Source organism: Ursus maritimus, unplaced genomic scaffold, assembly GCF_017311325.1.
Source record: "Ursus maritimus isolate PB19 unplaced genomic scaffold, ASM1731132v1 scaffold_35, whole genome shotgun sequence".
In the NCBI taxonomy this organism is placed as follows: Eukaryota; Metazoa; Chordata; class Mammalia; order Carnivora; family Ursidae; genus Ursus; species Ursus maritimus.
This window is the reverse complement of record NW_024426119.1, coordinates 16,804,859-16,827,500: the sequence shown is the minus strand read 5'-3', so window position 1 is coordinate 16,827,500 and position 22,642 is coordinate 16,804,859. Positions and strand designations below refer to the sequence as shown.

The following is a 22,642-nucleotide window of genomic DNA, read 5'->3' as shown; positions in this document are numbered from 1 at the left end:
GGTTGAGTTTGAGTAATCTGGTTTTCAGTCCTTGCTTAGATATTAGGTCAGGAATTTGCAGTTTCTGTTTCCATTGTCTCATCAGATAGAATTAAAAAGGAAAAAAAAAAAACTTTACAACCTGACGTGACTGCAAGTCACTTGGCAAGTACTCGTTGGTATCAAAACACTTCATATTTTTGCATCGTACCTTACAATTACAGACCTGACAAAAGAGGTTCAGAATATAAGAGAGGGGCTCTTTTTGGCATGGGGGTGGGGGTGGGGAGTAACTGAAGAGATTCTTCTAGCTAAGAGCTAGCTGTTGGTGTCTCTCTGTAAGGGTTTTACCATGTTTCGATTCAGGGAGAAGAACTTTTGATTTTTAGAATTCTCTAAATTCTTTTATATTTTTTTGCTCATGATTTATTGAGAGACTGCTGAGACAGACTTCAGAGGAGGTGACGATTTGAGAAAACTTACTTAAAATGTTTTCCTAATTGCCAGGTGACAGAAGGTGTGGTCGAAGTTAATAAAACTCTATCTGGGGTCTCCTGGGCGGGCCAGTCGTGTAAGCATCTGACTTCGGCTCAGGTCGTGATCTTGGGGTCCTGGGATCGAGCCCTGCTTCGGGCTCCCTGCTCAGTGGGGAGTCTGCTTCTCCCTCTCCTTCTGTGCTCTCTCTCGCTCCCTTGCTCGTAAATAAATGAAATCTTTAAAAAACCGACAAACAGAAAAACTCTATCCGATCGTTACCTGTGGAAGTGTAGACAGGGCTGTGGTGTTGACAGTCTCCACTTGGGTGAGTTATTTTTTTAAACACAGGCTGAAAACCAGTTAAAGTCACTGTAGATCATTCTTAGTGTTAGATTTACAAGTAAAGTGTGTGGCTGTGGGTTGTGTGTGAGAGAGACACACACAGAACAAATTCCTTGCTGGAACGAATAGAAGTCATTTGAGCCAAACAACAAATTACTAAATTTTCACTGTATGTTTTCTCCAGGCTTAGAATGTGGATACATCTCTTTCACATGCTCGGAAATGGGAACCCTCATCCCAAATTGAGTGTTAACACACAACAATTTATTTGAAGAGAAAAACACCATCCACCCTGTTCTTCTCACACTGGCTTTGTCCGGAGCCTTAATTAATTCATACCTCTTGCAGTTATCTTCTTAAATGGCTCTGTTGTTTATATGTCATGGCACCTCAAGTATCCTGAGACCCATGGCTGTACCCCTCATGGTTTTTTCCGCTGCCTCTTTTCCAGAAGCACCGATAACGATGATGCGACGAAACGGAAAGTCAACCTGGTCTTTGAGAAAATCCAGACTTTAAAGTCTCGAGCAGCAGGGAGCACACAAGGAACTAACCAAGTAAATGGGAGTTCTGTATTCTGTAGAGGGCCTTTAACTTGGAATGTGGCAAACAAATTGCTGTTTCTTCAGCCTGTACGTTTGGTTATTGCAGTGAGTGGGAAGTTACCTGAGTAGGGAGCAGGACCTTAAACAGAAGATCATGTTGTAAACATGGTTGTGCACCTGCCTTTTTTCCAGAAAGGTTTTAAGAGATTTTATTTTAAAAATATACAACTATAACAAGATGAAATAAAAAGGTGATGAAATTTAGAAAGAGAAAATAAGAATAGGAAGAACCAATTGAAACCATGGATGGAGAACCCTAACATATCCAAGGTGTCGAAGGAAGGTGAGTGTGAACTGGACCCAAGCTCTAGCGCTTCAGAGAATAAGGAGTGCAGCCTGGTGAAGCCAACCAGCATGGGTGGAAGAAAAAGGAACGAGTGGTGTGGGGCCAAATTCTTTTTTTAGAAAACTGCCTGTTTCGTTTATTGTACTGAATTCCGGTTGGGACGGGGAGACTTTTTTGGTTGTTAAAGGAGTCGTCCCATGTCTGATGAACATCTGCTACAAGCCAGACACACCCCGTGCCCTAGAAGGAAGCAACGTTGAGAGGGATGACTATAAGCTTGTTCCTCAGTCCTGCACCGCCTTGACTTGGGACCCACTTCTTGTCTGTGTGTCTTCTCGCTGCCCCCCACCCCCGGCCCCGCCCGGGGAACTCCACATGGAAAGGAAAGAGTACACCAGGGACAGTTCACGGGAAGTTTGTCTACAGCTTCTTCGTAACTTTGGAAACATACGTATACAGGGTGTTCTTAGGCGTCAGCTCCCTCTTTTCTCTCCTGTTCAGCCCTCAGCTAACCCATCGCTGCTGCTATGGCGTCCGACAGAGCGATTACGTACACACGCGTGCACTATTCCCATGGGGGAATCTTTATACCCCTGGCTTATAGGCAGGCTTCAGGGGCTCCATATAGTTCTTAAAATTGGTTTAGGGGTTTTGTGCCAAAACTCTGAGATCCAAGTTATCACTGTGACTCTTGCTTTTCACTCACCTACATATTTTTAGGGTGAACACATCCTTTGGCCTTGATGTTAAGATTGTCGTTGTGGGTCACAGACTCTGGGTATCCAGACCAAACTGGGGAAGTTAGGTTAAGCCCTCTGGGATCCGGGACACTAACAGCGTCTCAAAAGAGTAAAGAAGGCTCTGGGAGAAGACGGGAAGGCAGGTTGTTCTAGGTAGAGGGAGCAGCGTGAACAAATACAAAGAGGCTCGTGTTGCTATGTTTAGGGGACTGGAGGTAATTTAGCGTAGCTGGAGCAGAGAGCCAGGGTGTGGGGAGGAAGTGCCAGATAGAAGGGACCTTGGAAATCACAGAAGTTTCCATTTTTGGCTGAAGGTGATGGGCCATCATCGATGGGCTTTGAGCGGGAACGAATAGCGTGGTATTTGTAGAAATTCATTCTTTTTGTAGCTTTTGGAGAGAGGTAAGATAAGAGGAAGGGAGACCAGTTAAGCTGCTGCCGAGTCAAGCCAGAGATGATGAGAAGATGAACCACAGCTTTTAGACTCCTGGCTAAGATCACAGCACCATGACTGCTTAATTGCCCAGACTTTTCTACTCCTGTCTCTGCCTGTTATTTTCTGAATCTGATTATCTGTGGGCAAAGGCTTTGGAGTTTTATCTTTTTGGTGTCCGTTGAGTGATTTCCTGAAAGGGAAGGAAAGACCATACTGGTAACAGCAGAGTAGATAGAGTTTTTCACTTGGGCGAGAACAATGTACAATTTCCCTCATTGGGTTGGATTTAGATGTCCATAATGGTTTGTTCTCCTTTTGCCTAAGAAAATAGGAAATCCTGTGTTTTGTTGATGGTTGAGTTCGGTTAACTTCACAGGAGTAGGTGAGGAAGTACCTCATTCCAAGTTCATCACACACAACTCACAGCTGGATTCAGGCGCATGAGGGCCAAGACATGGCTTTTTCTAGCTTTGATTCCTGCTTTTATCCCTTTTCCTCCCCTTTTGTGGTGTTCTAACCATGTCGCTGTAGGATTTTAGCCAAATCCTTTTGAGAACATCATCCTGTTATTATATCCATGGAAGAAAAAAATGAGAGCATTAATATTCATACTCAGATCAGAGTCTGTTTTCTGACTCTCTCATCAGACCCCTCTTTGTTATACCTCCCTTCATTATGGAAATGCAGCATCTAAAAGAAGAAAGCCAATTCAGCCAACATACATTTTTTTACTATTTGTATAGGCATATGCCGAGAGCAAGAAAACCTCAGGTTCTGGAATAACAATTCCCAATGCAATGGAAGTTCTGTAATAGATGGATTGTACGAAGGGCCTTGGGAACACAGAAGCATAGGCTTTGGTATAACCTTAGGCAGTGGAGGAGTCTTCAACAAATATTTATTTTTTATCTTTTTACATTGTTTTCTTGGGGTATGACTTATGTACAGTAAATTGCACGATTCTTAACTTAGTTCATTGAATTTTGAATATAGGTGTGTGTCCACGCGCACACCACCCCGATCAAGGTACAGAGCACTCCGATCACCCCCAGAAGTTTTCCCCCTTGCCCCTTTCTCTAGAGGGATTTACATTTGAATTGGGCCTTAAGATTTTGATGTTACTGCTCGGATTACATTTTGGGAGAAAGAAAATAAAGCATCTCGAACGTGCACATTAGGGTATCTCTGCAATTAATTACAGGCTTCTAACTCTTCGTCTGAAGTCAGAGATCTGTTGGAACAGAAAAACAAGTTGACCACAGAAGTGGCTGAACTGCAGAGACAGCTTCAGCTAGAAGTCAAGGTATCTGATTTTTCCTTTTATGTTATTTTTAAAATTTCTGTCTTGCCAAGAATATTTTAAGCAAATCTGGTTGCCCAAGTGAAGTGAAAGCCAGTTTTTTTCTCCCCCCAAAAGAAACATTCCTCTCATCACTGAGTGAATTCCTGTATCTTTGGCTCCTGCTGTCTGAAGAACTTTGTTTTATTTTTAATTTTTTTAAAGTAACCGAAACCCATAGACACCGTTTGCTTAGACAGGATAAAGCACTGTTGGATTCAGGCAGGAAGCTAAATGCATATAAAATACCCGAACTGAGTAATAGAAATAGCAGACTGAAGTTTAGCTGTATTTCTTTTAGAAGTATTACACCTCATTCAATATCTCCCGGGCCTACTTATGTAGCTTGATTAAGTTGTTTAATAAATGAGGTAGTCTTCTGTGGGACTGCATTAACGTTCAGTGGAGGTACTTGAAAATCACATGTATTCATCTTAGAATCAGCAGAACATGAAAGAAGAGAGGGAGAGAATGAGAGCAAGCTTGGAAGAGCTCCAGGGCCAGCATGACAGTAAAGTGGAAGAGAATTCCGTGCTGCAACAGCGCCTGGAAGAGAGCGAAGGGGAGCTCCGGAAGAACCTGGAGGAGTGAGTTCTGGCCTAAGAGCCGGGTTCTTGCATCCGATGTAGCCAGAACCCTTTTGTCTGTTTAATACTATTTAACCTTCCAGATATTTAGAGGGGCTGCCGACCCTTCCTTTTCTCCCTCTTATCCTTGTAAAATTGTGAAACTGGTGACACACGCAGACTGGTAAGCAGAAAGGTTAATAATTTAAAAATTCGTTGTATACCTTAAAGGATGCCTTGTAAAGTTGCAGCCCTGAGAGCGGCTCCTAGAGCCAATAAGCAAGAAGCAGGGAGTACTGAGTGGGGATATCTATAGACAGAGATTCCAAGGAGCCTGGGTCTAGCCTCCAAAAGGCACCTGTCCTATGACTTCTGTAATCTCCCAGCTTGTGAATTCTATCCTGAATGCTGCTGAGCAGTGCCTATGCTGCTGTTGAGTCTGCAGACAGGGCAAGTCAAAGCCAAGATGGCCCTGCCATTGCGTCATATTAAAATCTGTGACAAAAGGGTCTGAAACCAAAGTCTGCAAATGTACGGTGCCATGAAGCTCTGTGGACGTGGTGGAGGTCTTAAGTGAAGGTTTAAACAGGAGTGAAATCTAGAAGGAAATTCAAGAAAAATATAATAAAATCATTTGATTGCCTTTGCAATTTTGACGATGGAGTTTTTGCTTTTAAAACATTCCTAGAGGTTAGTTTTAGAAAAATTGCTGAGAAAAAAAAACCCAAAATTTAGAGTGTAGTAAAGACTTTACAAAATCCAGAGGTAAAATAGTTGTGAGTTTGGTTTAGAGCAGAGGTTGGCATACTTTTTCTGACAGGTAGTAAATAGTTTATGGTTTATGGGCCATATGGTCTTTATTGGACCCATTCAGTCTGCCATTGTGTTGTGCAAATGACCACGTGTAATACATAAATAAACGAGCATGACTATATTCCGATAAAACTTTATTTACAAAAATTGGCCGTGGGCCAGATTGGCCAAGTAGGCCATAATTTGCTGACTCTCCTGGGGCTGGGCGTGGGGTGGGGAGTAGGGAATGGGGTCGTTTTAGTGAAAGCATTATCAAAGAGGTTCTGCTTTTTTGGGGTCAATTTCTTTCTTCTCATCTAAATTCTAGTACCCTACAGTCTCCTTTTGGGGAGGAACTGTCACTGTATAACCTACCCCTTACATTGGTTTGAGTTCTCACTTGCCTTCTTGTTGGGCAAATTAGACTGCAGACTCGAGTTCTTACCAGCGCCTCTTCTGGTTTGTGCTTCCTTGTTCAGTGTAGAACAGAGACTGGGAGGCTCCTCGGGGCTTCAGATGACTGTGCTTGATCATCTGAAGGTCTGGAATCAAAAGCAAGGCTTAGCACAGTCCCTCTGATGGGCTTCCTCCCCTGCCAGACTGTTCCAGGTGAAAATGGAACGGGAACAGCACCAGACTGAGATCAGGGATCTTCAGGACCAGCTCTCAGAAATGCATGATGAATTGGACAGCGCTAAACGATCTGAGGACAGGGAAAAGGGAGCTCTGATTGAGGTAAGGCCTGGGGGTGGGGGAGGGGGGGAGATGGGATCAGGTGCTAAGAGAGGTCCTCCTCTGCCTGGAGAGGTTGGGATGGGTGGGGGAGTGGGGGGGGTCTGCATACTATGAGCCCTATTCCGTTATGTGCATTTTCTCCACTGTGCCTATGGCTAGGGTCCATAAAAGCATCATATATAATAGTTTTTAAACTTTGTCTTAGGAAAAATATCAACCATACAGACAATTAGAAAGAGTAATTCATTAACTCCCATAGAGCCCTAACCCAAATCCAATGGTTGTCAACACTTTGTCATGCTTACCCCATGTCTTCATGTCTATTCATTTATCCTATTATTTTTTCATCTGTCCATCTATTCATCTTTGCTGAACAATTTCAAAATAAATGATGGATAATACCATACTTCACTCCTAAATTCTTTGGCATGCATCTTTAAAAAATTAGGGAATTTTGTTATAACCACAATACTCTTATCATACTTCAAACAATAATTCCTATAACATAACAATAATTCTAATACCTGATCCTTATTCAAAATTTGCCAGTTGTCCCTCAAGTATATTTTACAGTTGTTCCCTCCACCCCCAAGCCGGGATCCAGTTAAGAATCCCATATTGCTTTCATTGTTTTCTTTCTCTGAGTTCATTTATCTTAGTATAGATTTGCCACCAATTTCCTATTCCCTGCTCTCTTTCTTCCAGCCCACTGATTTTCCAAAGAGACCAGACCAATGGCCCACATTCTGGATTTGTCTGATTGTTTCCTTATGTCCATTAACTTGTTCCACTGTCTCCTGCATTTCCAGTAAATTTGAAGTTAGATCTAAACACTAATAGATTCAGGTTAAACTTTGGGCAAAAACACTTCGTAAGTAATGCTGGTTGTGGGAAAGCATTTTAAAGATGCTCATGCCCATACAGAAATTCAAACAGTTTTTGTTTAAGGCCCACACGAGAGTGTAAGCTCCAGGAGGCGGGCTTGGTGATGGTTGGCTTAGGGTTTTATCCTCAGCAGCTGTGCCAGTGCCTGCGACCTATAGCACTTGGCAAATATTGGGTGGATGGTTGGATGGATGCCTTATGAATGAATGAAGGAATGAGTGAGTGAGTGAATGAATGAATGCATTTGCTATGTACACAGGCTGCCCGTCTAGCTTCTGCCTATATCAGTATATTCCTTATTGACTATTGAGTTCGTATCATTCCACGTATCAGTGAATGAAGTTGACTCTTTTCTCTGCTTAGCATTTGTTCATTATTGTGTGGTTTCCCAAAGACAGTCATTATCTCTTCCCTGAATTTGACTGCCATCCTGTTAGGGTGGTAGATACACACATAGGTTGTGGACATCTGCATTTTTTTTTTTTTTGCTTGAAATGGGTATAATTGAAGATCAGAAATAGAACTTTTACCTCTGTGCCCATTTAGCTGTTTTGATATTGGCTATCATTATCATAACCTGTATTTTTGGCATAGTTTTGAAGATTGTTTCCTTATAAGCTTCAGTTTGTAGGAAGAGCCGACAAATAAATGATACACAATTTAGAACAATGCAAAAAAAAAAAGAAGAAGAAACCATAAAAAAATAAAACAGTAAAGGTACCATGTCGGCATTTACTTCTCATTTTCTGCAGCTTTCCCGTCGGGGCCTGGGTCTCTTTTTTGTTCCTGTCTTGGAGTTCATGTTTCTGGCTGCCTCAAAGTCTCGGCTGTCTAGGGTTTTCTCACCCTCTTCCTTGTTTCGTTTCAGAGTAATTCCCAGGAGGGATTTTAGTTCTTGCTCTTTAGAACTTAGAGTCTCTTCGCCATGACTTGGTGATGGCAGAGAGCAGAGCACTGGTGGCCACGAAGTTACAGATGTTCTCACAGATTTGTTCACCGTATGGGCAGAGGGGAATTGTTTCTCTTCTCCCACATGAGCGTCTCCGTGTCTCCACGTAGACCTTTTCTCCTGAGAAAACCTTGGGCCTGTTCCTTAGCACCTGTTTCTCCTTTTATCCAATGACCTTTATCTTAAAACCCACTACACTCGTGGTATTATGTTGCTTCTCATGGCTCCGCCTTCGTCTCCGGGCTGAGTTACAAAGACAAGGTACATTAGAATGGGGCTTTGAAAATGGTGTAATTGTCGCTGAAATATTAAAACATCATAACATGGGGGCACCTGGGTGGCTCAGTCAGTGAAGCATCCAACTCTTGGTTTCAGCTCCGGTCATGAGCTCAGGGTTGTGAGATCGAGCCCTGCGTTGGGCTCTGTGCTGAGCTTGGAGCTGGCTTAGGATTCCCTCTCTCCCTCCCCCCTGGCCCTCCTCCCCTGCCGGCATGCTCTCTTTCTCTGTCTCAAAAATAATAATAATAAATAAAATAAAATAAATTTTTTTAAAATTATAAAATGGAATTTTAAAATGGAGGGGTGGTGGAAACATTTTCCTAAAATCTTAATGACTAGTTTTATTTCTACATTTTCTATTTTTACGTCTGCATTTATCTCTTCATTGCCTCCCTATCCATTGATAGCTTTCATCTACCCTTCTGTAATTTAGGGACAATTATAGTGTCCCTACAGCTTTGATACCTGCTTTTAAAAGTTCATTTGTTAGGGGCCATCTGGGTGGTATAGTCTGTTGAACGTCTGACCCTTGGTTTTGGCTCAGGTCGTGATCTTGGGGTCCGCAGTCATTGCAGAGTTTTCTTGGGATTCTCCCTCCCTCTCCCTCTGCCCCTTCCTTGCACGTGTGTGCTTTTGCTCTCTCAAATAAATAAATAAATAAACATTTTAAAAAGAGTTCATTTGTCAGGAAAGTGTTTCTGACACTTTCCTTATTTTTTTTTTTAAAGATTTTATTTATTTATGTGACAGACAGCCAGCGAGAGAGAGAACACAGCAGGGGAGTGGGAGGGGAAGAAGCAGGCTCCCAGCAGAGGAGCCCGATGTGGGGCTCGATCCCGGAATGCCGGGATCACGCCCTGAGCCAAAGGCAGAGGCTTAACAACTGCGGTACCCAGGCGCCCCTCTGACACTTTCCTTATTATAGTCTATAGTCTTCATTATCATTTTTTGGGGAGATAAACCATAATAAATTTCATCATCCTTCTATATTGTTTCTCTCTCTTTTTTTTTTCAATCATGTAAAAATGGGTTGAATGTTTTTCACATGTATCCTTTTACTTCTTTAGAAAAATTTCCTCTGATAACTTCCCAGAAATGATGTCACTGAACACTTCATGGCTTTCAATAAAAATGTAGCTTCACAAACAAATTTAAACAGAAGACTTCGCCATATCCTGTGAGTCTTGTGTGGACACTTTATTGATTCTAAAAGGGGAAGGTGTTATCTTTGCTGTTGGGAAGTCTTTTAAGTTGCTGGGTTTTCTCACTAACTGAAACCTCTAATTGTTAGTTGTCCTTTCACCTGAAATCCTGTTTCCTTACAGGTACATTTTAGCACATTTGACCTTGCTCTAGTTTATATCTGTCCCTTTCTTCTGCTAGCCGGTTAGTTCAAGACAGTGTCGGCTTTGCTTCTTCCCCCATTTCATGCCTCACACAGGGCCGAACAACAGAGCAGATGAGTAAATACATTTCAGTATTTATTTTAGAACTGTCACCATTTAAGAAAAGGGAATAATTCTGAATTGAGCCGCATGCTTCTTTGCCTTTCCAAGCACAATGCACTGCGCATATATTAATGGATATAATTTAATTAATTAAATAGTTTATTAACTTATAGTGGTAACTAGGATAAGGATATGAGCCTCAGTTTTGGTGATGTGTTTTCAGGCTGGTAATGAGAGACACAGAAAAGGAAACAGAGCACATCTGCTCTTAAAATAGCTGATATTGCTGGCTCTCCGTATTTGCCTCTTTCCTGTAAGGGGAGGAATGTCATCTCTTGCTGGCTTCCTGCTGGATGAGTTAGGGCAGTTAGCTTCTCTGTGTCGGAGTGGGTTTCTCTGGAGGTTCATCCTCCCTGTTTCAATCAGGTTCCTTTGACTTGTCAGCAATAGTTAAAACATGACCTACGGTTTCTGTGCCACTAAGAAAATAGACCCTATCTCCTTGTCACATTCAGTTTATTCTTCATATCTTAATAAGAAGTGGCCTGGGGGAAGCTGATAACAGATTATAGTTATGGCCAAGTTTTCCCGGCATTTGGCTTAGAACAGGCTCTTAAACACAATGAACATTAAACACTTCTGCTTTTGAGTGTTCGAAAAAGGTTGAAGGCTTTTCATCTTGGGAGGCTTGCCAAATGCACAAGATTTTTCATGAAATCTCTTTTAATATTTTGCATTTTGTTAAATAACATTGGACACCAATACAAAATCGGTAAAGTAACAGTAAGAGAGAATAAAGTTTAAAAAAAAAAAAAGAAGAAAGAGAGAAAGAGTAAAAAATACCATTCTCCTAGGCTAAACCATCTAACTGACCAAAAATAAGATGACTTTGTTATTCTGTTAAACAGTTGATGGTTCTTAACTTTTTTTTTTTAAACTGAAGTTACAGAAATGATTACAAAATAAGTTTTCAACCACTTCTTTGTCCATAAATGCAAATTTTCCCTCCATTCTGGGGGTAATGGGTGAATATGAGCCCTTGCTCTAAGTGCCATGATAGTGCAGTTTCTAATTACCAGCCATCGTCTTTGATGGGAGCCTGCCGTGCTGACGGATGGGCCTCACTGCAGCAGGGGCTGGTACTGGTTTATCCCTGGCATTTGCCAAGATGCAAGTATTTAAAATACTCTGGTATTGAAATTGTATTGATCTGAGGATAGATAGACTGTGCTCAGAAATGAGGTCTTTAACAGTAAAGTACTGGTGGGATATGACTGCACATTTTACAAATGTTAACTAAAAAATATGTTTTTCATCAGCTGTGATGTGCTTTCTAGGCCATTCTTCTGGGGGAAAAATTACCTAATTCCCTATCAGCTACAGTTTTGACATAAAACCTTTTATGTCTCCTTTCAGTGAGTGTGGACCACAGATAGAGACCCCGTAAGTTCTGGGAAACATGTACACAGAAGAGATCAGCATTTTTCTCAGTTTGGCTTAGACTACCTGGGAGTAAGTGGTGTGTGAAAAGAGGCTTTCTCTGGGCAAGTGAGTTGCTGCCTTGAATATTCTGGTGTGTGGGTCTCCGTGCACCTGCTGTTAGGACAGCCCCTTGCTGCTGCTAATAACAGCCAGGTCCCCGAGTGTACTTTCTTTTCCTTTCAGCTTTCCTTCTTTCCATTCATGTTCTGGACATGTCTCTTTTCTTGGCAGAGGTGGGCCCTCCTTATAGGCACTTCCAGCCAAACACAGTGTTCTGTTGCGTTTGCACGGAAGAGACTGAGCACAGTGTAGTTGTTTGCCCCTAAGCTCCTCTTGAATGTGTAGGCTTGTGGTCAGGCCTGCAGAGGCCGTATGATAAAGAGAAGGGGCAGTGGTCTCCGGTCTGTGTCCCAGACTTCCGTGTACAAGCTGTGTGATCCTAGGCATGGTAGTGCCTCAGAGCTCCAGGTTTTGTTTTGTTTGTTTTGTTTTGTTTTTTTCATTTAGGAATAAGAATATTGTTACTCTCCTCGAATATTCATCTCCTACGCTTTTTGGAAATACTTAGCACCGTTCTTTGTACATACTGCGTACCAAGCACAGTCAAATCTGTAGCCCCTCCCTGCCCACATACACGCATACAAGCTCTCCAGGTTCTTATCTCCTGGATGCTTTCGTATCTGCAGCTAACCTGGGTGCACGGAGGCTTCGAAAGTGCTGATTCCGACTGGCCAGGGCCCCCCTTTGTTTTCTCTGATTGGTGTCTCCAGAGAGACATGTGCATCTCCGATGGGTATTTACTTATGTTTTGAAATTTCTATATTTTCTCTCCTTTCTTTGGCTTGAGATGATTGGCAGTAAGGCTACCGAGGTGACGAAGTAAAGTTTTTGAACTCTCTCCTGCCTTTTGGTCTCTACCCTGGACAACTTCCAAGTGCTGCGAAGTGATACGGTGCGGTGTCATCTGATTGGATCCGTACAACACGGGCCACCTAGGCGACAGCCGCAGCCACAGATAACAGCACGTCGGTGTCAAACGGACCATAAAAACCTAGGTTCTTGACGTGCATTCATTGGTGGCACTTCACAAAAGGCGACACAAAGCACAGATATATCCTGGAAAAGATAAGCGTGGGAAGAGGAACTGCCTTATCATCAAAACAACTGAGAAATGTGTGAGAGTAAGAGCAGGAAACGGGGCTTAGAATCACAGGGACTCTCACAAAGAGGCTGGCAGAAGGCCCTGGAAGACCTGCAGGGGTAGCCGGGGGCAACAGTGTTGGGAGGGTCTGTGGTCCTCCCGATGGAGGGGCTAGCAGCGTTGGCACCGGGATGTCCCCCTTTGGCAAATCCTAGGATGGGCTTTCTTTTCCTATGATTTGCTCATGTGTTCTGTGCTTGGTGCTTCGGAAGAACCCGAATTGCTGTAGTTACCTGGATGAATCTCTTGGCACTTCCTCCGAACTTACCAGTGCCTGCTAGCGAGATTCTGGACGGGCGAAGTCTGGGTCTCCGCAGTGCAGCTCTACCCCGGGACTGCAGAGGTTCCCCTGGTTCAACGGATGTGCATGTCCCAGAGAAAAGGAAAGAGATTCCATTGCCAGTTACGTTTTCATCCCCTCATGAGTGACAGACTTCTTGAATGGAAAGTAGTTTCTCATCTCTGAGGCCTCAGCTCCCCAGGTGGCTGCCATTCCTCTGATTTCGCGGGAGCTCTAAGAGCATGCATGTGTATTTACCCAGAAGCCACCAGTGTAAAAAAGAGACTAGTTTAGAATTCTGACATCAGCAGACTTCTGCTATACTGCACATGTTAATTCATTTATATTCAGAACAGACACATTCCCAATATCATTGATTCATGCACCAGAAATATGACCAGATCGATACCCTTCTAGCAGGGGAGAAAAGAAAATAGTCTATATGGACTGCAAGGTGAAAGAATTAAGTGCTCGGAGATGTACAGCTAAAGTGAGATGGGTGTCAGGAGGGGGATTCAAGGAAGACTTCTTGGAGGAGGTCCTGCTGAATCTGCATCTTCAGAGATTTTCTGAGAGGCAGAGAGGCAGGACTGAGAGGGAAGAAGGGCACTTGAGACAGAGGATGCATGTGGATAATGTCAGAGGGGCCCCAGGTGAGCGACTGGATGCAGGGAGCAGCTGGGTGGCAGGAGAGCCTAAACCAGGGAGGTGAGGGAAAGGTCTAAGATGTTACACACCTTTTGAGTTGTGAAGGACAAGGGCAGGAGAGGTCAAGGATGCCTCCAAGCTCCCAAGCAGGTGTTGCCATTTATAAGAATAATGAACAAAGGAGGAGGAAAGGAGGGAACATGATGAATTCACCGAAAAATATAAACCTACTGAATCTGAGGCCCGTGGGACATCCAGATGGATGTGTCTGGCAGGTCACTGGAAGTGCAGGTCTGAACTCAGAGAAGAGTCAGAGGTAAAGGTTTGGGAGTTACTTGCTTAGAATTAATAGTTGGAGGGGGAAAAAGTAGATGAGCTTGCCAAAAAAGAATAAAGAATGCAAAGTTGCATTCTTGGGGATCATCTTAGCTTTGGGGAAGAGGGAGATAAAAGCCAGAAAAGATTGTCGTAGAAAAAGCAGCCTGAGGGAAGAAAACAGGCATGTCCTGCCTTTGAACTGCGAGGCCAAAGAGAATTTTAAGGAGACAGGTGGGGAGGATCAAAGAACAGTCGAGAAAAGTGAGGACTGGGAAGAAGCCTGGATGTGGTGATTAAGAGGTCACTATGACCTTGGAGGGGACAGTCTTGGTGCAATATCGCAAAGCCACATTGCAAGAGATTAAGGAGTGAATAGGTGGTCAAATCGGGGTTGTTATAACTGAGAGGTCAAGAAGCGCAGTGAGCAGAAATTATACTTTCAGGAAGATTTGTGGAAAAGCTTGTTTTGTTTTGTTGCCTTTGACCCAGTGGATTCTTATGCCCTGAGGAAAAGGACACAGATCCGAGGAAACAGAAGAGAACAGAATGACAGAAGAAGGATCACTGATGGAGGGAAGGCTTGGAGCAGGCTGGCGAGGGGCCGCCGGCCGTGTGTGAGGCGGCTGCGGGTGGGAGACGGCCGGTGTGTGGAGGGGAGACAGGGTGGAGAGGGAGCCCAGGCAGCCATGTCCAAGTCCCCCCGACGTGAAGTGCGGGCGTCTGGGGCTTGAGGAGAACTCAGTGGGTCTGGGACAATGATGGTGAAGTAAAAGGAATGCTGAGCTTTTGGCAGGACACACTTGGGTTTAGGTAATGCGATTTGTGGTGGAACTTGTTGCCCCAGTTTTGTGCCTTTCCTCTGGAGCTCTTGGCAGTTAAGGAGGCGAAGATGTGCGCGTGGTGCTGCTCAGAGGGGCGGGTGGGACAGGAGCAGAAGGGGCGGAGTCAGCCCCAGTCCCAGGACCGGGTTGTGGGTTTGACCTCGCGCGGCCGGTCCCAGGGCTGGTGTGACGTAAGTGAGGCCAGCCAGTCGGCATGTCCCCTAGGAAGCAACGGCGCACAAAAGACCATTGCAAGGGCGGCAGGCCGTTCATTGCACAGAGAGGAAGGAGGTGGAAAAAGCAGACATGCCCCTTCAAAGTGATGAAAATGAAATCCGTTTCCCTTTTTCTCCCTCAAGTTCAATCTAACTCATAAAAGCTGAGACAGACAAATCAAGGGGAATGATGGCCTCAGAGGAATGAAAAGAAAGAAAGAGGGGGAGAGGTCTAAACTGGCGGGTCGTGTGGGGAGGAGAGAGTCGGAGGACAGCTCAGGAGTATGGCCATCGGTCTGGGCGGCCCAACCAGAGAGGCCATGCAGGGCGGCTCAGCGCAGACGTTTAGCCTCACCTCCCCCTTCGTGCTTCCTCTCTCTAGGAACTCTTACAGGCAAAACAGGATCTTCAGGATCTGCTCATCGCCAAAGAGGAGCAGGAAGACCTCTTGAGGAAGCGGGAGCGTGAACTCACTGCCCTGAAGGGAGCGCTGAAGGAAGAGGTGTCCAGCCACGACCTGGAGATGGACAAGCTGAAGGAGCAGTACGATGCCGAGCTGCAGGCCCTGAGGGAGAGTGTGGAAGAAGCCACCAAGGCGAGTCACGTGCCATGTCTGGCCAGACCCTGGGGCGCGTGGGCCTGGGCGTGAGAGTCGGGCTTGGGGACAGACGAAGGGGCAAGAGCACCTCGCCCACACCCGTGCCAGTTGTTTTTCTGATGAAAGGTGAAGCTCGGTTTCCTCAGATCATGGAAATGGAGCTCGTTCACAAATGCTGAGTTTGGCATTTTGAGTCTGAATTTAAAAATTGTTAAGGACATGGGTAATGCTTTCATTCGAGGTGAGATTTGGAGGCCCACGAATGAGCCTCTTGCGGAGCAGAAAGCTGGGCGCCTCCAGGTGCGCCTAAGGGTCGGAGGCCGAGGGCATCGTGTGGCTTTGCTAACGGGGCAGGGTGGCAGACCGGACCCAGATTTCTGGAATCCTTCACCCCTGCCCCTGACTTAGCTTGTTCCTTTGGACGCGTGAAGCCTTCCGTTGGACAGTTCAGGTTCTTTCTCAACAGAGTTCCACGAGGGTTAATTGGCTGAATTGTCCAAACCCTGGCAAGAGAATTTTTCTCTTAATTGAATTCTTGGCTCCTACAAATAGATTGCAAAATTATGACGAGGTCTTTTGGTGCAGGCCTCATCTTGGCCATTGAAGAAGAGAAAAGCAATGTTTTGAAGGGGAAAATGCTCTGAAATATCATGCCGTCTTTAGGGAATGAGAGGAATTAACAGAGCATAGAGTTTTTAGAGTCTCTGCAATGCACAGGTTAAAGATGATGAGGAAAGAACTCTTCATGTGGTTGTTTTATTCTGTGATGATTACAGCGACAGCTCCGAGGGAATAGGCCCCCTCTCTCCCCTAAGCTCCATAGTGATTCACTGATTTTCAATTATGGCATGGTAATTGCAAATGACAAGAAGTGAAAGATGGTTTTGTTTGATACAACAATAAAAAGTCTGGGAAATCGTCTGTTTCGGGTTGTTATAACTGAGACAGTTTTTAAAGCTCTTCTTGTTGATTTGCCTTAGTTGTTTTTTTTTTTTTTTTTTTTTTTTTTTGAGATTTGGTTTAGTTTGAGGGAGAAAATGGAAACCGATTTAATTTTCATTGCTTGGAGAGGGTGTGTCTATTTTTTCCATCTTATTTTCTTTCTGTGCTGCAGCCTGATGTCCTTGTTCTAGGCCTCTCTGTGCTGTTGTTTCGTGGGGGACATGCCAGTAGGCTACTGAGTAAGATGGTTCTCCTTTGAACCCACTATGTGTTCACCACCTTCAGACCTTCCGTCAAAGCTCGAGCTAACATGGGTGATTCATTGAAGGGTATTTGAGGATGGCGTTTTGGGCATGTTTATAGTGATTTGAATATGACAGTTAAGCTTGTGCCACACCTGGGATGCAAGATCTTTTCTTAGAAGCTTCTAGGTCCTCTCATAGACACTGTACATGGGGAAGGGAAACATGGTAAGTGAGTGGAATCGAGATAATCTGTTGAGACCTAGTCTGTTACCTTTTGACCCTTTCAACGGTCAGTATTCTATGTTAATTTACAGCATTTTCATTATGCCAGTTCAAGAGAAATAACTTCATTGACCCGTACCGGTCTGTGAAAGAAATAACAGGTGAGTTCACCAAGACATATATCATGGGCAAAGGACATAGGGTTTCTGAGCACCTGGAGACTAACACAAAGGGGTTCACCTTAGCATCCAAAGGGGTGCATGCCAACAAGCTTCTTTGCCACAGGTCATATTCTGCAGTGCTATCGGCATCTTTCCCTGAAAGGACCAATCTAATCATGTCAGCCTCTGCTTAAAGGCTGTCTTGGCTCCTCATTGCTCCAGACAAAAGTTCAAAATTGTTAGCATGGTAGGTAATAGAAGTCCTTTCTCTGCCTAACCGTGTCTCCAGAAAACTCCATATTCTTTTAATCTTTTCACCCCTGTGCACAGGTGGACTGACTTCCTTCTACTTTTCTGCCTGACCACCGTCTTCTCATCCCTCAAGACCCTCCCCAAATGTGCCTCTCCCCTGTGAGGGTGACTGGGTGCCTCCACTCCTCTTGGTGGGGTTAGGGGCACCCTTCTGTAGGGTTTCTGTTGCTCCCTGGTTATTCCTCTACTGTAGTTTGTATCATACCGTGTTGTGATTCATCATATCTATCTACTTCATTGGACTCTGAGCTTCTTAATAAGCACAGGGACCATTTTTACCCCCACCCCCTTTGTTTTCCCTAGAGTGCAAGTGGCAAACTCAAGTACCTCAGGACCCAGACAGGGACATCAATGAGTGGACCTCTGGGTGTGTTGTTGCGGGTGACAGTAGGGCATGGTGGAGACTGGGGCAAACTAGAAATTGTGCCCTTTGCTGTAGGGTCAGTTGCTTTCTGCTGCAGTTGAAAGTCTCAGTGAAGGAATCCTGGGCCCATGTTGCAATCTCTCAGTTGTTTTTTTTTTTTTAAAGAAGCCAGATATCTGGATGTTGATTTTGAAGGTCTCCTGGCTTTTAAAATAGCAAGAAAAGAATGATAGAGACCAAACTCAACCCACCTGCACTTTACAGCATGTGATCTTCGTCTCTTGAGTTTAACACAGTGTCTGTTATGCAGTTACGTCTGTGTCATGTCTGATGAATGACAAATTCCCCTCTTCACTGGGTTTTCAGTCCCTGTGGCATGGTTCCTGTTGGATTTTCTTCGACGATGATGTGGAAGGTCTTTTGAGAAACCCGACTATGACTCTGAATTTCTGTACCTTGCTTTTGTGTTTCCCTGCAGCTTCTTTTTCTTTCTTTCTTCTTTTTTATTTTTTTAAGGGAGCTAAGACCTCTGGGTCTTTTTTTTTTTGTTTTTTTAGATTTTTATTAATTTTTTGACAGAGAGAGAGAGATAGCGAGAGAGGGAACATAAGCAGGGGGAGTGGGAGAGGGAAAAGCAGGCTTTCCCCTGAGCAGGGAGCCCGATGCGGGGCTCGATCCCAGGACCCTGGGATCATGACCTGAGCCGAAGGCAGACGCTTAACAACTGAGCCCCCCAGGCGCCCCTCCCTGCAGTTTCTTAAAGAACATCACGATTGTGTCTTTGCACCTGTTAGCTTTTGCTTCTGAAGGTGATTGCCGAACAAATGTGACAGAATCATATCTAATGGAAAAAATTATGTCAGTTTAGTGGACAGATGCTGCCTTTTTCTTAAATGATTTACATGCGGTATTCTAGAATAGCATTTCAAGGTTATTCAATTCACTACTTAGAGGAGAGTGAGTTAAATATAACTTTTTGAATTTGGTAAAGTGTCTCTTAAATGTGCGTGTGCCCTAGCGTTCAGCCTTTTCCTGCCCCAGGGGAAGGGCTCCCCCATCCCTGGGACTAAAAACTGACATTTCCTTGAGGAACTGTGTTGCAGTAAAAAGTTTATTTCCTTGGTAAGTCTCAGGAGGCAGCCCAACTGCCTGGCATCAGGTTTTCTAATTTTCGCCCCTGCCCCGGGGTCCAAAACCCCGAAAGCGCTATCTTATCGTTGTCCAGTAACAGAGGTTTCATCCTGGCCTGAGCCTGAGCACTGAAAGTTTTAAATTACTAGAACATTAGGTGAAAACTGTCAATGTTACGTTTTACAGGTATTCCAAATAGATACTCTGTAAGAGCGGTTTCTGTAGACCACAGCTGCTACACCTGTTTAAGAACAGGTTGACTGCTTCCCAGACGAGAATTCATGAGTGCCGTGGTTTGGGGGAATTTCCTCATGCAGCAGAATGGAGCGGACCTTTCCCTCCAAGCCGTGGTGGTTTGGGTCACTGGGTGAGCCACTCGAGTTCCCTTCCCATAGAGAACTGGGTCTTCATTCTGTTGGAAAAGGGGATTCTATCTATCAAACATTCTTTCAAAGGACCCTTGAGGACTTTGACACCGTATTTCATAACATACTTTTTTGTGTTATGTCCTCTTAGACTCATTCTAGCTCTGAAAAGGAAATGTCCTCTCTCTCCTTGAGTTTGTGGCTGTGGCTGGGGTCCAAGTGGAGAAACAGACAATCAGTGGGGGTGTGAGTGACCGCTGTCTCGGAGAAAAATGAAGCCCGTCCACAGCGTTAGCTTCCGTTTCTCATCTGCAACTCCTTGTGCAAAAGAGAAGGGCAAATGGTTTAGTGTTTTCAGGTTTCCCAGAAAGTGGGCTCAGTTCAAATTTCCAGCTTCTCCAAGAAGGTTCCTTCTTGGTAAGGTTGCTTCTTGGACCTTACCATTTCCAGGGACCTGTGAATGCTGGAAATTTTGTTCTAGGTTTTATCTCCCCTGTCATACTCAGCACTGTCATCATTTTCCACTTGGCATCCCTTGGGTGCTTGGCATTTACTGGGCGGTCAGTAAATGGTCATGGATTACAGGAATAAATAGACGAAACAGGAGATGCCCTGTGAGTCCTGACGGTCCTGAGACATTAGACTGTTTTGGGGTCTCATTGATGAATTAAAATGGTTTCTTCTGAAAATGACCAAATCTTGTCTGTTGAGAATAGTATCATGTTAGTGTTGAGTCTAAAAGACACAAGCACTTTGAGGATGTTAAAGGAGCCGCTTTTATTTTTGTATTATGTGATACGTCTTCTGGGCCATGAGGCTGTTTTATGGCCCCAACGTATAACAGTTAAGTGACATCTCTTACCTGAGTGGATGAGGGGGAAGTGGAGGGAGGATGTAGATGTGTGAGAGACTCTTGCCATCCTTCACTTCTCCATTTGTTTCATTTGTAAATATAGCATTTACAGATTTACTTACTGAACTGTTACCAAGTACAAGGTATTGTGAAGGTTATAAAGATAAATCAGATAAATGTACCTTCCAGAAGATTGAAGGGGAGAGAAGTAACACTCAAGCTGACTACAGAGTGGGAAGAGTAAATGCCCCAGACATCAAGTGCTGTAGGGGGTGGCTTGTGCTCGGGAGGGGAGTGTGTAGGGGAACGTGAGTGGCGTTTGAGCCTGGAGGCTGAGCTTATCTGAGGTACTGAGTCCGGCATATTCAGCACCTTGTAGATGGGGAAAACGAGACGTGAGTCTGGGCTGGAGCCTTGTGGAACAATACAAGTTAAGGTGGTTACAGATTAAAAGAGACTTTTGAGAGGCAGAGTCCCAGATCCAACACGTGGACCATGTTTGGATCCCAATTCAAACAAACCAACTGTAAAAAAAAATATATATATATATATATACACACACACACACACACACACACACATATACACACACATACATATATATACTTGAATATATATATATATACTTGAAATCATTGGGGACATTTAAACACTGTCTCTGTATTTAAGGATATTAAAAAATGAAGTAAGCAAAAGTTTTAGGGGTGACAATAGTGTTATTACTTTTAAGAGTCCTTCATTTTTCAAAGACACTTACTGAAGTATTTATAGGTGAGATGGTTGGCTACCTGGAATTTGCTTTAAAATAATCCACTTGGAGAAGAAAGTGTGTGGGTGTGTGGATGAAACAAGATTCGCCGTGTGTTGATAAGTATTAAAGCTGCATGATAGATAAGTACGAATTATACTATGTGCTCTACTTTTGCTAATGTTTAGAATTTTTCATAATAACACATTGTTTTTTTTTAAAGAACACAAAAAGACTTAAGATAGAAAAGGTGAGTGGAGAGGGATGTGAGGACTCATTGGATATCATAATGCCATGACACATGAATGGTTTTTAATTGGTGAGGGAACACTTACTTGGTGTTTGTTCTAGGGACCTAAAAGGGACATGCTTTCCTAGCAGTGACCTGCGGGTTGGGAAGGTTAGCAGGTGGAAAAGTGGTTAGAAGTAAGGCATGAGGAGGATGGAGCTGCAGGTTTGGGGGCTGGTGGCCAGGAGAGGCAGGACTGGCAGGAGAGACCCCACGGGGGTGACATGATTGGGGTGAGGGAGAAAGAAGAGACAGAGCTAAGCCCAGGTGTTCCCTCCGGTGCCGAGGCCTTGCTGGGGGCGGGCAGGTTCCAGGTGGGGCCTCTGGGAGAAGCAGTTGGCGAGAGGCAGGGTAGCCCTGTTGGGTGGGGACCACTCCTGGTGGACTGGGATGGCTTAGGGTAGGAGAGGAGGAGGACACAAGCACAGAGATGTGAAGACAAGCAAACAGGTCCAGTCCAGGTCCAAGCAGCAGGCGGAAGAGCGTTGCATTTGGCTTAACGAATAATATATTTGAGAAACTTCTAGAAGCAACCTGTTTTTGCGTTACATATTTATATACAGGTCCCTGTGCTTTCATTTTGTTTTGCTCTGTAGAGTGTAAATTCTTTCTAACATTACGTCCATGTTTTAAATTCTGTAACACTTGCATAAATTTTATTCAAACTCAGTGGTGTTGCAACTATTTCTCACCTCCAAAGCTGCCCTCAAATTATGGCTTTGTGTTTGCATTTCACCAAACAACCTGGAAATGTCGCTCAGTCTTACGAAAATGAAGAAGTGCTTCAGTGCTCCTTTCCCACGTCACTTCTAGATTTTCCTTCCCTCTTTCCTTACAACCCGTGAACCGTTTCTTTAACAGCAAAAGGTCAGCAGAGGGTCAGATGGCAAAAGCACTGCTAATCTCAGGATGAATGGAATTGTCTCCCTTAAAGATAGGGCTGGTTCAGGGGAAAATCTCATTTCTGTTCTCTCCATGGGAGCTAGCGTAGTGAGGGAACCTGTAAAAAGTCAGTATTTCCTCAGCTTGCTACCTTCAGATAATCCGCTTACTCTGCATGACTGCTGTTGAGAACGGGGGAAGTGGCAGGGTTGCACGTGCCCAGGTAAAGGGTAAGAACTCACATGTGCCCAGGGTGGCCTAGAACTTTCCATCGGCAAAAGTAAAAGGGGGGAGAGTCAAGGTTAAACAAGGTCCCCTTTCATTTTTCCTCTCTCTAGTTTTTCTTTCCTCCAGAAATGACTCTTTTAGTGATTGCATTGCTCTTTTACATGCTGTATTGACTAAAAAGTAGCTAAATTGGAGGCATGGTGTGGTGTCCTAGGATGTTTGTTTGGGACCCACCGTGTCCCCTTCCCGCTGTGATTCTGATCCCAAGTGCAGGGGTCCTGATAAGCCTCTCAGAGAGCCTTGGTGAACAGGACATCTCTGCGTTTCACTCCTGGTGCTTTAACCGAGCTGCCAAATTCGCTTGCTGTGGTTCGTAGAAGACAGAGTAAGAGTCCCAGAGACAGCCACTGCTTTCTCATCAAATGTCTGAGCGTGTTTTACTGGTGTCAGTCACTGAGGGCTCGGGGCGGGGGGGGGGG

General features: G+C 44.4%; 1 protein-coding gene across 1 annotated transcript in view; it reads left to right on the top strand.

Annotated features, from left to right (window-relative positions):
* The window catches only part of CGNL1 (cingulin like 1), a 96,552-nt gene that overhangs the window by 3,028 nt on the left and 70,882 nt on the right, over positions 1-22,642 (top strand). The window contains exons 3-7 of the mRNA XM_008706068.2: positions 1,250-1,355; positions 4,067-4,168; positions 4,643-4,791; positions 6,162-6,297; positions 15,206-15,418. Of these exons, the coding sequence (XP_008704290.2) occupies positions 1,250-1,355; positions 4,067-4,168; positions 4,643-4,791; positions 6,162-6,297; positions 15,206-15,418 (706 nt within the window). The remainder of the gene's footprint in view (positions 1-1,249; positions 1,356-4,066; positions 4,169-4,642; positions 4,792-6,161; positions 6,298-15,205; positions 15,419-22,642) is intronic.